Source organism: Leuciscus leuciscus (assembly GCF_965113295.1).
Source record: "Leuciscus leuciscus genome assembly, chromosome: 16".
NCBI classification, from domain to species: domain Eukaryota; kingdom Metazoa; phylum Chordata; class Actinopteri; order Cypriniformes; family Leuciscidae; genus Leuciscus; species Leuciscus leuciscus.
The window spans coordinates 34,641,801-34,659,842 of record NC_138740.1 but is presented as its reverse complement, the minus strand read 5'-3'; the positions used below and the strand labels follow the sequence as shown (position 1 = coordinate 34,659,842).

The 18,042-nt window shown below is 37.7% G+C and overlaps 2 protein-coding genes and 1 long non-coding RNA gene across 7 annotated transcripts in view; 1 reads left to right on the top strand and 2 right to left on the bottom strand.

Annotated features, from left to right (window-relative positions):
- LOC309478154 (uncharacterized protein) overlaps window positions 1-18,042 on the bottom strand; it is a 59,892-nt gene that overhangs the window by 8,906 nt on the left and 32,944 nt on the right. The gene's annotated exons all lie outside the window — the stretch shown is intronic.
- LOC309478157 (uncharacterized protein) lies at window positions 220-17,652 on the top strand. Of its 2 annotated transcripts, XM_082141746.1 has the most exons (4): window positions 220-301; window positions 1,642-1,761; window positions 16,013-16,132; window positions 16,291-17,652. In XM_082141746.1, exons 2-4 carry the CDS (start codon window positions 1,704-1,706, stop codon window positions 17,160-17,162), a joined length of 1,050 nt encoding a protein of 349 aa, XP_081997872.1. In that variant the 5' UTR covers window positions 220-301; window positions 1,642-1,703; the 3' UTR covers window positions 17,163-17,652. The 2 variants fall into 2 exon arrangements, with proteins under 2 accessions (XP_081997872.1, XP_081997873.1); XM_082141747.1 differs by lacking the exon at window positions 16,013-16,132.
- On the bottom strand, window positions 4,597-12,420 carry LOC309478236. The gene is made up of 2 exons (XR_014198891.1): window positions 8,628-12,420; window positions 4,597-6,896 (listed from the first exon to the last, which is right to left on the bottom strand). It is a non-coding gene; the product is annotated as an uncharacterized lncRNA (long non-coding RNA).

Genomic DNA, 18,042 nt, shown 5'->3' with positions numbered 1-18,042 from the left:
AAACTCCTTAGCAGATATTTGAATCTGAATATAGATTATACTATACTATTTGAATATAGTTTGAATCTTTATTTCAATCAAACATATTTGAGGAGATAGTGTTTGTATATTCCCTGGGTTGTTTTGTATCGGATCTATGAAGGTTAGAATGGTTTCCGCCAGTAGAGGCGCTCGAGCAACCGAAGCAATGACACACACCCGAGTCTAGGAGAAGAAGAGAAGTGAGCGAGGGAAGGGAACATAAACACGAGAAGTGGAACACAGCCGTTCATTCTGCTCTAAATCTTCTGTTTTTCAGACTGTGAGTACATTCAGTTTATCATTTTATTAGGAGAAATCTAAATCCAAACAACTAAACGAGTCTGTTCATTTAGTGAATCACTCAGAAATGAATCGAAATGAACCGACTGATGTTGTTCATCACGTTCGAGAAACGTAAACTCGTCACTGACTGTTTTTTCACATTACAATTTGTGAAAATTATGAGTTGTGTTTTCATTTTATGTTATGAAACCTGGTAAACAGTTTTTAGTGCATGTTAATCATTTATAAAGTAAGAGCAACATAAGAGTCATTCTAGAATTGGGGAACATTTCGAGTCTCCTAGATAACCCTTCTTTTATAAAAAAAAAAAGGTTTTTGAATCATTTTTGAATAATAACACAAATTATAGTACAATATCACTAAAGCTGATGCTTTATGTATATTTAGGAAGAAAAATGAATGGGAAATATTATTGACTGTCTATGCCTCCTGATTCATACATTCAACTTGAATTATCATGAAACAATTAGCCTAAGTCTAATAAAAAAAAAAATGTGTTTACTCTATTAAGTTATTGCATTCTATAAACAATTGCATAGAATATATATTTTCTGTATTATTTGTAATTTAATTAATAAAAAAATTGATTTTGTGTCTGTCCCTACGTTCTGGTCAACTCTGTTACAAAACAACAACAACAACAAAAAATCTCCAAAGCATTTGTAGAAAAAGCATGTGACTTGCACCAAGGGATGTCACTTCCTCTGGAGGGAAATGGAGGGGATGTCATTATTCTTCTCTCAATAATTTGTACAAAATGTTTAGGATACACCAATAGTAGATTAATTATTTGTCAAATGTATTATTGTGATATTGCATTGAATCTCTCATTCACTTTTTAAAAAAAAAACGATAATATGGCGAAAACCCATAAAATTCAGTTTTTAGACATACCATGTGGTATCTGGTTTTTAGGTTAGCATTTTGAGCTAAAGCGCAAAATGGTGGAAAATGTCAACTCTGTTATCGTCAACCCAATTTGTCTATAACAGAGTTGACAGTATTAATATTTTAAATCTATTCTATGAAAATAACAAAGTTTAACAGAAAAAAACCCCAGAAAAAAATCCTATTTTTTTGTTTTCTTTCTCTACTTGAAATGTACCCGCAATTCTGGAATAGAGGAGTTAAATTGTTTCTGAACAGCTGTTTGATCAAAACACTTAAACCGTGAATAATTGAGAGTGATTGTAAGTGTGATGATCATCTGCTAAATGAGCAACAACGACCACAATTCACTCCTTCAGACAGTCAGTGAAGCTCCCACAGCCGTTCATGAGAGTTTAAATGCTGGGGAATATTCCCATCTTCCCACAGGAGAAGAAGAAGCAAGCAGGAGGAATTACTCCAGGAGAAACTACGGACATACTATTGTAAAGATGGAGATTAAGGAAGAACCCTGCAGAATAAAAGATGAAGATACAGAGGAACAAATAGGTTGGTGTTTTCCTTCATTCTCTTTAATGACTGATGAGGAACATTAAGATGAAAACTCACTTTTCCTCCTGAGACCCAGGCTTAGACTTTATCCTCTGTAGAGGACATTATATTTTAGCGAATTTCTCTAAGATCATTCATGTCACAGTCCTGTAAAGAGCATATTCAGGGCTTTTCAGAGATACCAAATGTTTGAAGGTTTCACAATTAAAACTCCCTCTATTTGTTGAGGAGGAATGACTGAATGATTTAAACAGTATTTGTAATTGTTTGTCGTAAATAAAAATGTCAGAAAAAAACGTTATGAGGTTTCAAATCAGAATATGACTTTCTTTTACAAAACAGGGCATCAATTTCATACATGTCCTCTGTAGAAGACATCAAAAATTATACATTAATTATACATTAATATAATCCTATGAATTATGAAAATGTTGTATTACACTTCTTTTTTCATTACATGTTGCCACAAGAACACATTAATATGCAAACAATTACATTGTTTAGAATGGGACTACACATTTATGGCAATTTTACAAAAATTGCTTAAAGTAAAATAGTGTATCAAATCATTGTTGTCTTTCATAACATAGTTGAGAATCATCTTTATACAAAGTTTGGTTAAAAATAGCCTGAAACCTAAAAATGTATTGGTAAATGAAAAAAAAAAAAAAAGAAACAATGTTTTTGCATATACATGTATTATCACGACATTTTATTTTTCTTAATATTAAGAAATATAAATATTATTTTATCTTAATATTATATTATTTTTCTTAATCTGAGTCCAGGGGTCCGTTCTTTGTAGCTGTTAGCCAGCATCTCCGCTTAAAAAAAAGAAAATCCCCAGAAATGGCATACCCAAACTAAAACAGTTCATGAACCCTTTGCACTAAAAGCATTATTACGGTCTCATTTGAAAGCAGACACTTGGCAGTTTATTATAAATGCATTTTTGTTGTTAAAATAAAATGTTATAAATAGCTTCAAAGTTTTGTAAAGTTATTAGAAATGTCTTTTTTATAAAATATCTTTATGAAAATAAAATTGAAGTTGGCATCTAGAAATGCACTGCAGCTAAAGCCACATGCCTGACCATGTTATATTTCAAATCTGAAGATAAGTCTAAATGAGTTTTATGAAATGTTTGTAAACACCATGTCATGTGATTATATTTTGAGAAGACTCTAAAATGCTAAATGGTGTTTATTGCCGTTTTCTAAGCATCCATTCAGTGTATTGTCTCTATTGTTTTGTGGTGCAAACGAGTCCCATTCAGTTTCAGTCTCCCATGCACACATTCACATTCTCCGGGCTCGTTATGGCTCTTAATTATTATTTTCTTTTGTCTTCGTTATAATTACTGATGACTTGCTAGTCACACTTTTTAATTCCCTAATTTCTTTGATCAAACTTCTCACTTCAGCTTCTTTGAAACTGTATCAAATGCCCTTCTTGAAATAGTTTTACTATTCAAAATTATTCATAAAAAAAGGGACGGGTGTATCTTAGGGCTAGCTAGCATGTTATCTTAGCACACCATCAATACACAACAATTTATGAGATTAAAACCATGTTTTTGCTCGTAACTAAAGCATGTCGAGTGTTTTAAATAACCTTCTGTGATCTGATTTGGCTTCGGATAAATAAAAAAAACAGACATAAAATATATTTTTTTTTTATAGTATTCTGCATAATGATGCTAAAGGCTATGTCAGTAAGCATTGCATTATTAATATAATCTATTATGAAAATACCCGACATGGCATGAAGAACACAGATAAACCATACATCATCGTAATCGTTTATTGCATGTTATAGTGATCTCTGGAAGCCTTTTTTATGTAAAAGAGTTCCAGCAATGTCACATGATATGCCTCTTTATCACGTGTGCCATTAGTGGCCTAAATGTGCATAGAGCCCCCTCAGGCTGCCCGTATGCATTGAAAACACAGTACATTAGAATATCCCAGTGCTCATAATGATTACATCAGCGCATTTTGTGTAAAAATGTAATAAATATTACTCCTGTAAATTTGAAATAAACATATGAGAATCTATCAATATTTCTCCAAATGTGCATGCTTTTGAACTAAAAGCCCTGAGGGACGTTGTTTTGTCAAGCATTTTCATGATGACGTACAGAGATTTTTATTCTGAATGGGAGCGGCTGATGCTCATGTTATAAACAAAAGGTATCGACTCCGTTTTTCATATTTGTATCTCCTGACACATATTAACAAATTACGGTCACTATAAAATTTTGAGAGCAAGACAGGTGTCAAAATTTGAAACTTGAATCTTAGATCTTTATAATGATGTATAGTTTGCCAAGGGAGTTACATTACATCTAACTGTAACTTTGAGCTCATTTAAACAAAGAACGCTTCAGTGTGCCGGCGTCCACATGAAAGTTAACAGGTTACTACATCTGAGATGATTTGACAGACGCCAGATTTTCTAATAGTGATAACTGATCTCTGCCTAATTTGGTTCTTTAAACGAATTTGCGGATTTGATTAACATATCTGGATTAAGTTGTCTGAGATTACTGCGTGTTCTTGTCCATTGGAAAGGCCAGATATATCGATACTTGAAACCATCAACAGCAATCCGGTAATTGGCTGGCGGCAAGACAGCAACTTATTGACATTAAAAAAGAACATCCCGCACATGACAAAAAACTTTAATTTCTGGACCTTAACAAGGAAACAACCAAGCCACCTACTGACATAAAAGTTGTAACATATACTGTAAATGAAATGCTTACAGGCTTTACATTATTATTTAAATGCTGCAATTAGCAATTAATTACATTGTTCCTGTGAAGCAGATTTGTTACATGACAGCAGTAATGAGTTTTTTAAGGGTGGTCCTAAGATATTGTTGGTCATTCAGTGTTTCTGTAAAAAGAAAAAAAGATAATAGTAATAATTATTAAAAGACAATAATACTACTGCTAATTCTACTACTAATATTAACAATATGCATTGCACAAAGAATTGATGAGCTTCTGAATTCATGAATATTAATCACGTTGTCAGCGTTCGCTCGAACTGATTTGCTGAAATTAAAACAGTGATGAGCGCCAGCCAATGGGATTGCCGTTTGCACATTAGTTGCAACCAATACCGGAGAAACCGGCATATCCTCTGTTTATTCTTAAAATCTGAAAAACTCCAAATGAACTCCGTTTTTTTGTTGTTTCACAACCAAACACGCAAAAAAGTGATAAGGAAATAACGCAAGATTATTGATTAATTGTTGTTAAAAATGATAGCCCACCAGAAACTTGCGATCCAAATTGTTGTGCGTTAAAAAGGAGAAAAAGAAAAAAGATTATGGAGGAGGAATGATTGGGGAGTCATGGGGAGCAAGGATTGTGTGTTCTTCAAAGAGAGTTGGGGGTAAATAAATAATTTTGCAATGTTCTGCTGCTGCGGCTGGTTAAGCAAATGTTTGTGGTTTGTTTCTGTTTGGTATAATTGTAAATATGTGTATTAAAATACTGATATTCTGGTCTATACCTCCTCCCCAGACTTCCCGCTGCCCTGTATCTTGCTCTCTCATTGGCTGTAGGTCATCGCCGATGTAATTTTCAGTCAGAACACATTTCACATATCAGGATTTTGAATTTAGGACGGGTCCAGATATTTAGCATGCCAAATATCTCACGGGGTTCGGCGACTCATCTGCGATTCTCTCAGATTGCGTCTTTGATAATTCACACTGTGTGATTGTCACTCTTGTGAAAGAGTACCGATTTGGCTCTGATTTTGACCATTTGTCGGCGATTTTGCAAAACCTGTCGGCGAGTGAAGATGGGGGCTAAAATTGTGCAGTGTGAACTCGGCATAACTCTCTCTCTCTCTCTCTCTCTCTCTCTCTCTTGTTGCGTGTGTGTGAGAAACAGTGATCTCAGCAAAGCAACGGCGAGCAGCACGCCTTCACACTACAGTCAAATACTGTTACTATGCGCATACGTTGAGCTGAATTGAAATATGACGGAGAGTGAAACTCTCAAGTGCTCAGACAGTGTTCAGCAAGTAAATATATATATATATTAGGGGTGTAACAGTTCACAAAATTCACGGTTCGGTTCGATACGATACACTTGTGTCACGGTTCGGTACGGTTCGGTACGTTTTCCATAGGCTACAGCAAAAATAAATAAATACCAGAGAAATTTCCTTGAATTATTATTATTTTTTAATTATTATTTTATTTAATGAAACTAACATCATAACGTATGTTTTTTGTTTTGGGGTTTTTTTTGTTGCTTTTTTACTGAGCAATAATGGAGCTATACTTGACTCTTCTTATTAGCATATAAAACAAAACAGCTCCTTGGACAAAATGAAATACAATATTGTAGTAGTAGGCTAGTTATAAACAAAGGTTTATTTTAGTTCAGATTAACATTTGAGGGCAGCAATTGTATTCATAATATCAAAATAAAACAGACGTAATGTTACCTGAAAGCATTATAGCCCACTATTCCTGCCAAACTTCCATACCTTGCAGTTAGTGTTACTACAGCAAATCCATTCCACGGTGAATGTTGCTGATCTGTGGACACCGGCCAGTTCATTCATGGCACGATGTTTCTTCCTGGTTTCCACGTCAGCGCTGTTTGATCCGTTAATAACAGAGAAATGTGCATGTTTCTCACTACATCCCGCAGCGATGTTATTACTTCAGTGGCGAATTCAAAAAGCATTTGAAATTCAAATGCTTTCTTTTCTGGTCTGGATCTCTTAGCGCTGTGTGGTGTTGCTTGATCAGGCTCGCGCATAGGGCTCGCGAGTCCCGCTTCACAGGTCAAAACTGATAAACGGTCCACACGAACACAATAAGAGTAGCTCAGTTTCGTTCCTTACATTGCATTTGCCAGATGATGTTGTGGTCGCGCCAGCCTCTATGAGCGCGCTTGCCACCCGCGACGCGCCTTCATTTGAAATAACGAAATTTTGGTCGGCAGAAAAAATGGTCCAACGAACCGTTCGGTACGTAATGCGTACCGTAAACCGAACCGAAAGCCTCGTACCGAACGGTTCGATATGAATACGCGTATCGTTACACCCCTAATATATATATATATATATATATATATATGCTAAACTCATACTTAGCCACTAGTGTTGCACGGTGTACCGATACTTCAAAAGTATCGCGATACTCGGAAATGAAAAACGTCACGATACCTAAATTTATCAGTATCGATACTTAATTTTTTTTTAAAAACGCCTCCCTATGGACGTCTGTGTTTTTTTCCTGACGCACGCAGCAAAGAACCTGCCACTGTCAGTGTCATGTGACAAAACACTACAGCGAGATGGCTGCATGTGCGAGCACAAGTGGTCCACGACTCGTAGAAAAATATGACACGAGGAGTGACATATGGAAGTACGTTGCCTACCCTGCTCTGTTGCACGGTGCACCGATACTTCAAAAGTAAATCGGAAATGAAAAACGTCACGATTCCTTAATTTATTAGTATCGATACTTCTAAGAATGACCGCGTTCCAGATTTGTAAGGCCGGCGACACACTGGCTGCGTGTCGTGTCCGTTTTTATTTCGGCTCCCATGTTAACTGCCTGCGTGACACACGCATCTGGGCGCAGCTCGAGACGCGCGGAAAACGCGTGTATGCTAGAAATAGAACCGACGCCTATTTTTCACGCGACACGCAAGTGTGTTGGAAGCGTTTCCAGGCCAAATAAAATAGGAAAATATGTTTCTATGTCATTTTGACACGAATACATATTAATAAATGACATTTTGATGTTTGAAAGTTTTGACATAAATACAATATAAATGTAATTAAAAAAAATATTATCGATTTTCAAATATTGCACCTCTCAATACACAACATGACATCATGACTTTGCGTAAACATACACGCCACTTTCAAGTCAAGTGGCGTGTTATCTATACGCATTTTGAGCTATCCGCGTGTATGTCCACGCCGTCATCTTCCGCGTGTATGTCTACGCCGTTAAATGTCCGAGTGATTCCGCGTGTATGTCTACGCCGTTAAATCTCCGAGCGAAACGAAGCAAAATGTATATCTACATCTGGGGAGCGATATTTTTTTACTAGGATGGTAGGGGAAGACTCATAAATGGTATTAACCCCAGTGACGGGTAGGTTTAGGGACGGGGTTGGGGTAAATCATATATATTTATATAGAGAGTAATGTAACGTTAAGTCAACGGCGTTGATAAACACGCTGAAAAGCGATTATGCGTGTTGATAGCACGCCAAAAATGGAAATACGAATTGGCGTGTCATACATACGCCATTTCATGAGATCAGTCTGCAATACAGAACAAATTATTCTGTAGCCTATTTTGCCGTCAACACTGCCGACGTTGTCTTTGCTGCTATATATTTATGTTTAACATGAAGTATAGGCCTTCCACAACTCTCTCCCCACATGTCAAATATATCACCAATGAGGCTTATCATATGTTACCAATATTAAACATTGTTTAATATAATCGCTGTTCATATTTTTATTCAAAGTTCAGAATCAAGATAAAGCTCTTATGTTTCTTATGATAAATGAGATAATGCTGCTAAATTTATTAAAATTTTTACCTTGAATGTCATTGCTCTAATTTATTTTTTATATTTTTATATTTCATATTTCATATTTTGTTCAAATGTTTAATATATCTGCTGTTCATATGTTCATTCATTAGTGTGTTATATGATTAGAATGTTGTCCCGGTTTTAAAATAAAGCACAGCAATGATATTTGAGAGTGTTTCTCACTTTTCAGGAAAAGTATCGAAAAAGTATCGAAATCGCAATACTTGACTTGGTATCGGTATCGAAACAATAATTTTGGTATCGTGACAACACTATTAGCCACACACACACACCGGCGAGTATCTAAGTATTTCTTAGGCAGTGGTAATGATAGACATGATTTAGTCGCTCAGAGTGAAGATTTAGTTGCATATGCGACTGATTTATTCGCATTGTAGAGGGTTGATCATGGGAGGGTCACCAATGAAATCCAGCTAATTGAGTAATCCATGTACGAAGAATGGGCCCCTGGTGTCCACTACAGAGGACATAGCATAAAATATGAATAAAAAAAATTTTCTCCAAAAAACTAAGTTCTCACACAAAAAAGTTCTGGTCCTCAGGAAGATATAACAATACATCAAAAAGTAGATACTAGAAGGCTCAGTAGTAAACTAGATTTGTTCCAAATTAAGAATGAAATTTATTTCTTTGTTGCTCTTCTGACCTTTTTTAATTTAATTTTGGGAATTTAATGTTGATTTTAGACCCAATAGAAGTGAATGAAGACAAACATCTGTTTCAAAAATCTCATCATTTCAAAAGTGAAGATGGAAATGCGGTCGTTTCAAAGACTGAAGAGAATTTCGCACAAAAACAAGCTGGAAAATCTGGAGTCAAAGGATCTTTCACCTGCTCTGAGTGTGGAAAGAGTTACATGTATAAACCAGACCTTAAGAGGCACATGAGAATTCACACTGGAGAAAATCGGTTTGCATGCACTCAGTGTGGAAAGAGTTTTATACATAAAAGAAACTTAAATGACCACATGAGAATTCACACCGGAGAAAAACCTTTCACCTGCTCTCAGTGTGGAAAGAGTTTCACTTACAAAAGAAATCTCAATGATCATCTGCACACTCACTCTGGAGTGAGATCATTCAGCTGTGATCAGTGTGATAAAACATTTGTTGTGGCATCAGGCTTAAAAACACACCTTAAAGTTCATGCTGGTGCGAAGCCTCATGTTTGCTCTTTTTGTGGAAATAGTTTTTCGCTACTGAAAAATTTACAAGTTCACCAGCGTATTCATACTGGTGTGAGACCTCATGTCTGCTTTGACTGTGGGAAGAGCTATAGTACATCAAGCAACTTAAAAACACACCAGAGAATTCATACTGGAGAGAAACCATACAAGTGCTCACACTGTGGAAAGAGTTTCTCTCAGTCAGGAGTCATGAAAGCTCATGAGAGAGTTCATACTGGAGAGAAGCCGCACCAGTGCTCTACATGTGGGAAGAGTTTCACCTTCTCTTCTAATCTACTGAAACATAAGAAAAAGCTTTGTTGTCTAAGTGAGCGAAAACACTTGTGAGACAATGGCAGCGTCAGTCCATTAAAACTCTGAATGTTTCATGAGCTGTTCAATCATTGCTGCTTTACACTTGGTATTAACATGCGATCACCGTGTGCCAATTAGCCAATCAGGACAGGGACAAGCCGGTTTCTCAGGCCGGGAGGCGGTCCCAGTTTCCCAGCATAGATGTCCCTTTACTGGTCGGTGTGACGTCCACCTGTGAATGCAGACACGATGGCTAGATTGCGTTTACATTACACTGAGATCCGATCACAGTGCGTCCTCAACTAGCTCCGAACCTGGACACGCTGATTAGAAGCACGTTAACACTTATCTTTTCAATGTGTATGTAGACAACATCCGGATACAGGTCGCATGTTAATGCCAAGTGTAAACGCAGCAGATGTTAAGAAACTCACTCTTGAAGTGTGGATGGAAAATATATTGAAATCAGTCAAGTTTGGTCATGGGTAGTTTATGGTCGAATGGGGTTTATATGGCCAGTAATGTTGTATGTAATGTACTTATTTCTGTGAGAAATAAAAAGGAACAGAAAATGACTTAATGAATAAATTAACTTTTGTTTACATGTAACCAAAAGGGTTTTGACATTGTATACTACACTGTTAAATAACTATTGCAGACTTTGTCAATGTTGATTAGGTTAAAAATAAATTCTTGCAAAAGAAAAAATTCCTTATTAATAACAGAACAGGCAAGTTGAGTGATTTGTAAAAAACAAATCAGTACACTCATAAACAGACAGTCTAGACAGCCCTATTCCAACAAGCTCTCTCACCCTGAACACAAATTTGCTTTCTTTCGTAATATGGGCTCATATGCTTTTCTGTACATAGCATGCTTTAATAGTAAGGTGTTTACTGAGTTTGGTCTTTTAATATCACTGTCTTAGTACTTAAGCCACATGCCACGTTAAGCATTAACAGTTTTCTATGGGAGGAAAACGCTTAACATGTAATCTTAAACGCATTGCATTGATATTCTGGACTAATATGCTTTTCTGTTCGTAGTATGCTTTATTAGTATGGTGTTTACTGAGTTAGGTATTTAATATCACTGATTGAAGTAAAAACATAATTCACGCAAATGAGAACTCAAGACACGCACATACATTTGAACATCTGACCTCTCTTATTATATTTCTTAATATTCCATATTTGGTAGGGGTTGATCTTTGAGTGCTATGATAAGATGGACTGGACATTGTGGATAATTCTGCTTTATCGTTTGTATAAATATGACCTTTCTTCCCTAATAAACTTGAAAATGTTTTGGTACTACACTATCTCTGCGTCTGCTTGATCATTCTCCTGAGATCTCGCATTGCTGCTGCCACACATCACATGTGTCTATTTCCAACTGATGACTGATAGCTTTGAGGCTGCAGATAGTCTACCTAAAAGTAATCTAACAGATCTGGGGACTCGTCCGGGATATTCCCAAGAAACATGGGACTGAAAATCATCCTCCATCACAGGTAAGTTGTTTTTAAAGTTTTCCTGTGGTGGTAGGATTGATTGTATTAGGTAGACGACTATGTAAGCCTTTGGAGGTTTGGATATCCCGTCCAACTGATGATTTGGATTCAGCTTTCACAATCCGTAGGCCTACAATGACCGAAAGTAATGCATTCTTTTTTTTAAACCAGATAGGTTGGCGTCCAAAAGAGGAAAGATGATACCTGGTTGAAAACAACTAATTCAAGTGTTTTTTTTATGAATGGTGGGAGAGAGACAGGGTTATAACTGTCTACAAGTGACTTGTTTAATGTGGGTTTTTAAGAAGTGGGGATACCCGAGCCTGTTTGAATGCGGTAGGAAAAACGCCAGAGCTGAGGGATGAGTTGATGATAGTGCTGGTATAAGAGTAGGAGAGATGGCTTGTAGAAAGTGTGAGGGGATCTAGAGGGCAGGTGGTGGGATGACTGGAGAGAAGTTTAGACACTCTTGCCTCAGTGAGAGTAGAGAAAGGGGAAAGAGGATGTCATGCTGTGGATGTGGTTGATTGAGTTCCGGTGTGTGTGCAGCTGAGAACTGACTACTGATGGTTGTAGTTTTGTCAGTGAAGAAATGAGCAAAATCATCAGCAGTTTAAGAGGTGGTAGTGGAGAGGGACACAGGAGCGAGGTGAATGTTTTGAAAAGTGTTCATGTGTTAAAAGCGCTGTTGATCGTGTTGTGGAAATATGATTCAACAGTTAAAGGAACACTCCACTGTTTTTTGAAATAGGGCTTATTCACCTTCTTTCCCACATTTAGATAGGTGGGCAAATGCATTTTTGTCTCAGTGCATGCATTGTTTTAGTTTGACAGGGTCGGCGTGAGCTTAGCTTAGCATACTGAATGGAATCCTTTGTTGCCAGCTAGCATGTCCTGAATAAAAGTGATAAAAAAAACTTAAAAAAAACTACCTAATTACTTCTTGTGGCCTGCGTATTCACAACAAGTACAAATAGCGATGCAGATTAACACTAGGCGATTTCCTAGGCAGATATTGACTTATATATTAAGGACTATATTAGGGGGAAGCACAGGCGAAGCACTGCTACTTGGGCGTGATATCTCTGCGCCCAAGTAGCAGTGCTTCGCCTGTGCTTCCCCCTAATATAGTCCCAAGTCAAAATCTGCATAGGAAATCGCCTAGTGTTAATCTGCATCGCTATTTCTACTCGTTGTGAATACGCAGGCCACAAGAAGTAATTAGGTGTTTTTTTTTTGTTTTTTTTATATCACTTTTACTCAGGACATGCTAGCTGGCAACAAAGGATTCCATTCATTATGCTAAGCTAAGCTAGCGCCAACCCTGTCAAACTAAAACAATGCCTGCACTGAGACAAAAATGCATTTGCCCACCTATCTAAATGTAGGAAAGAAGGTGAATAAGCCCTATTTCAAAAAACAGTGGAGTGTTCCTTTAAAGGATAAGAGCAGAGATTTATACATACTAAGTAAGATGGGTCTTTTTATTTGTGCCATTTCTCTTTGCTGCCCTGAGTTTGGTCCGGTGTTCATGAAGAACATCAGATAACCAGGGATTAGAGGGAGTAGCGTGTGCTGGCCTAGAGGAGAGGGGACAGATATAATGTCCTCTGTTCGTTGCTGTATTCACATCCAGAGATGTGCATTGTGAGGGTGAGGGAAGAGACAATGACACAGCAGAGGAAAGATGGGAGGGAGAAAGTGAGCGCATGTGCCTTTAATGACTGATTTGTGAGTGTGGCACTTTGGTTTAGATGGGTGTATGTTTAGGTGGCCAACGCCCCCTTTATCACACCTGGTGATGATCATTATTAATGGCTTCATTGCTCATTCTCTCCAAGGACTCTGATGAAGATGTAACTACATCGAAACGTTAGTCAAGTCATTGTTATGCACCTTAAATAAAAATTTTATTAAGTAGACATCTGTGCTGCACCGCCGATTCCCTTTTTTTTTAGCGCATGTTTCATTTGAATGTAACTGGTGGAGGGGTTGGTGGTGCACAAGTAGTAAGTTGCAGATTTTAGGTAAAGAAGAAATGATCCGAAATGTGCAGAGGTTTCACTGAAATGTTGTCTGTGATGCAGTTGCATACATAGGTCAAGTTGGTTGCCTGATTTGTGAGTGCCTATGGTGAGGAGCCGTTTGATATGGAATGAGGCAAGGAGAGATAAGAAGACTAGCATAAGGCTTCTCTAGATGAGAAGCTAGTTAATATCACCAAAAACTAGTGGACTGCCATCCTCAGAGAATGAAGACAGCAGCACATCCATAGTGTGCTCCTCTACACAGGTACCCAGTTGACCTGGGGGCGATAAATTACTACAATATGGATTGGTATTGCATAGAGAAGAGTGAGTTGAGTATTTCCAATAGTTAGAAATGAGAAGGCCTGTGCCCCCACCCCTCCCAGGCTGGCAAGGGGTGTGAGAGAAAGAGAAGTTGTTAGAGCGAAAAGCGGGGGTTGCTGAGTCCTATGGACGAATCCAGGTCTCAATCAAGCCCAAGATATTGATAGTATATTGAGTTGCAAAGGTTGGAATAAAGTCAGCTTTGTTGACTGCTGACTGACAGTTCCAGAGACCCACAGAAAAAGAGAGAGGTGCATTAGATGAGAAGAAAATGGGACACAGATTAACAGTATTGCGCTGCCTTCTGCATTAGATGGTTGAGCGGTGTTGAGAGACAACAGGAATGTACTGAAAGCAAATGTTGTGAATGGGAAAAAGTTGGAGAGAAGGGGAAAAGAAAGATACTTAAGTGCCTTACCGGTGTCCTTGCCCGGTGGAGTCGCAGGTCTTTACCAGAGTTGGAATTGAAAGAAGTTTTCGCTCTTAACATTAATATTCTAACTATTTTAATTGAATCACACTATAACAAACCATATACACTATATTGGCAAAAGTTTTGGGACGTCTGCCTTTACATGCACTTATGGAGTTGGCCCACACTTTGCAGCTTCAACTCATCTGGGAAGGCTTTCCACAAGGTTTAGGAGTGTGTTTATGGGAATGTTTTACCATTCTTCTAGAAGTGCATTTGTCAGGTCAGGCACTCAAGTTGAATGAGAAGGCCTGGCTCGCAGTCTCGCTCTACTTCATGGACTCTCCAGGTCAGGACTCTGCAGGCCAGTCAAGTTTCTCCAAACCAAACTCGCTCATCCATGTCTTTATGGATCTTGCTTTGTGCACTAGTCCGCAGTCATGTTGGAACAGGAAAGGACCATCCCCAAACTGTTCCCACAAAGTTGGGAGCATGAAATTGTCCAAAATGTCTTGGTATGCTGAAGCATTAAGAGTTCCTTTCACTGGACCTAAAGGGCCAAGCCCAACCCCCTGAAAAACAACCCCACACCATAATCCCCCCTCCACCAAACTTTACACTTGGCACAATGCAGTCAGGCAAGTACCGTTCTCCTGGCAACCGCCAAACCCAGACTCGTTCATCGGATTGCCAGACAGAGAAGTGTGATTCATTACTCCAGAGAACACGTCTCCAGAGTCCAGTGGCGGTGTGCTTTACAACACTGCATCCCACGCTTTGCATTGCACTGGATGCAGCTTCTCGGCCATGGAAACCCATTCCATGATGCTCTTTAGACACTGTTCTTGAGCTAATCTGAAGGCCATGTGAAGTTTGAAGGTCTGTAGCTATTGACTCTGCAGAAAGTTGGCGACTTCTGCGCACTCTGCACCTCAGCATGCGCTGACTCCGCTCTGTGATTTTATGTGGCCTACCACTTTGTTACCGAGTTGCTGTTGTTCCCAATTGCTTCCACTTTGTTATAAAACCACTAAACTATAATTGACTGTGGAATATTTAATAGTGATGAAATTTCACAAATGGACTTATGGCACAGGTGGCAACCTATCACGGTACCACACTTGAATACACTGAGCTCCTGAGAGCAACCCATTCTTTCACAAATGTTTGTAGAAGCGTCTGCATGCCTAGGTGCTTGATTTTATACAACTGTGGCCATGGAAGGGATTGGAACACCTGTATTCAATGATCTGGATGGGTTTCCCTATACTTGGCAATATAGTGCATCATGTAAGAGCAATACAAAAATCCGCTAGATGAGAAAAACTGACAATTTGATCACTTTGACACTCAAAGATGTATAATTAGGGGTTGATTGTGTTTGAATATTTCCTTTTGTGCTTCATTCTTAGTCCCTTGATTGACAGTTGAATGGATATTTTCCCAGCTTGGGGAGAAGTTTGAGCTCAAAGTTTTATTATTTCAAGGGTCCTTAATGTTATCATTAAGGTACAGGGATTCATCCAATAAGAAATATACATTACATCATATAGAAATGTGATACAGAGAATGTCAAGTCCAGTATATGTCAAATTTCTGGAACAAAAAGCAATATTCTTTCCGTCTTTGCCTTGCACTCCTGCAAGTGCACACAGCAACCTTCTCTATAGACAAAGAAGAATAATGAAATACATACAGTGTGAGAGAGAGATGGCAGGTTCCAAGCTGAATTATGCAAACAATTCTAAGCTCACTGATTGTAAGTGAGATGATCATCTGCTAAATGAGCAACAACGACCACAATTCACACCCTTAGTCAATGAAGCAGCCGTTCATGAGAGTTTAAATGCTGGGGAATATTCCCATCTTCCCACAGGAGAAAAAGAAGCAAGCAGGAGGAATCACTCCAGGAGAAACTACGGACATACTATTGTAAAGATGGAGATAAAGGAAGAACCCTGCAGAATAAAAGATGAAGATACAGAGGAACAAATAGGTTGGTGTTTTCCTTCATTCTCTTTAATGACTGATGAGGAACATTAAGATGAAAACTGACATATATCAATACATCTGAAACTGACTCAGTAGTAAACTAGATTTGTGCTAAATTAAGAGTGAACTTTATTTCTTTGTTTCTCAATATGTTGATTTTAGAACCCATTGAGGTGAATGAAGTAAAACACCACCAGTTCCGGTTCATAAATGAAGATGGAGAGCTGAGATTTAAAAATGAAGACAAACATCTGTTTGAAAAACCTCATCATTTCAAAAATGAAAACACTGTCGTTTCAAAGACTGAAGAGAATTTCACACAAAAACAAGCTGAAAAATCTGGAGACAAAGGATATTTAACCTGTTCTGAGTGTGGAAAGAGTTTCATATATAAATCACATCTTGAAAGACACATGAAAATTCACACTGGAGAAAAACCATTCACATGCTCTCAGTGTGGAAAGAGTTTCATATATAAATCACATCTTGAAAGACACATGAAAATTCACACTGGAGAAAAATGTTTCACATGCTCTCAGTGTGGAAAGAGTTTCAGTCAGAATAGCTCTCTCAAAGATCATCTGCGCTCTCACACTGGAGTGAGATCATTCAACTGTGATCAGTGTGATAAAACATATGTTTCTGAATCAAACTTTAGAAGACACCTTAAAGTTCATACTGCTGTGAAGCCTCACTTTTGTTCTTTTTGTGAAAAGAGTTTTTCACGAATGCAACATTTAAAAGTGCATGAGCGTATTCATACTGGTGTGAGACCTCATGTGTGCCCTGACTGTGGACAGAGGTTTAATACAACCAGTGCCGTAAACTCACACCAGAGAATTCATACTGGAGTGAAACCGTACAAGTGTTCACACTGTGGAAAGAGTTTCTCTCAAATGAAATCCTTGAAAGTTCATGAGAGAGCTCATACTGGAGAGAAACCGTACAAGTGCTCTTCGTGTGGGAAGAGTTTCGTCCAAATATCTAACGTACAGACTCATAAGAAAATGCATTGCCCGAAGTTGCCTAAATGAGCAAATGCGCATCTTCAGATCCATCATTCACAAATAATACACCTACAAGTAATAATTTGACATTCAGATTCAGCAAAAGATGGAATTTGTTTCAATAGAGTGATTTATTCTAAGAGGGTAATTTGCTCAAATTAGTTTGATCATTTGTGAAATTAATTTTTGTCAGGGTCAGCAATAGTTCATGAAACTGGTGTTGCTGTAAAATTGTGATTTATGAAGTGATTTATTTATGTTTTGATTCTTTAAGGAGTTCAATTACTTTCATTAATTGTGCTTGAAGACAAATATAAATTCTGCATTGAGAACATATTGAATAGACTTCCTTGCATTTAAATCTTTTTTTTACATTTAAAGAAATGATCTGTACATTTTGAGACAGAGAAATAAAAAGGAACAGAACTTGTGACAATTAATAAATGTACTCACAATTAAGGGGGTAAACATTGTGCAACATTTACAAAGTGTGTATTAATAAATCATACTTTATGCAGTTATGTATTCAACAGGTGTTTTTATCCAAAGAGACTTGCATTGCATTAAAGGTTCACATGATCAGTTCATGCATTCGCTGGGATTCAAATCCAAGACATTGGCTTTGCTAGTGTCATATTCTACTGTTTGAGCTACAAGAAGGCTAATAAAACTAAAACTGCACCATATGTATTTCAATTCATATAAGCAGACATTAACAATGGAAATTAGTTATGAACCCTGAATTAAATGCACATGCTCGGCATCTAGTGGCAAAGAGAGTGAACTTTTAATATTCATTGGTTTAAAGGGGACCTATTATGCCCCTTTTCACAAGATGTAAAATAAGTCTCTGATGTCCTCAGAGTGTGTATGTGAAGTTTTAGCTCAAAATACCCAACAGATCATT

Coding starts and splice junctions, on each gene's coding strand:
- LOC309478157 (XM_082141746.1), top strand. CDS start 1,704: ATGGAGATTAAGGAAGAACCCTGCAGAATAAAAGATGAAGATACAGAG. Junction 1,762..16,012: donor AGATACAGAGGAACAAATAG/GTTGGTGTTTTC, acceptor ATCTTCCCACAG/GAGAAAAAGAAGCAAGCAGG. Junction 16,133..16,290: donor AGATACAGAGGAACAAATAG/GTTGGTGTTTTC, acceptor TGTTGATTTTAG/AACCCATTGAGGTGAATGAA.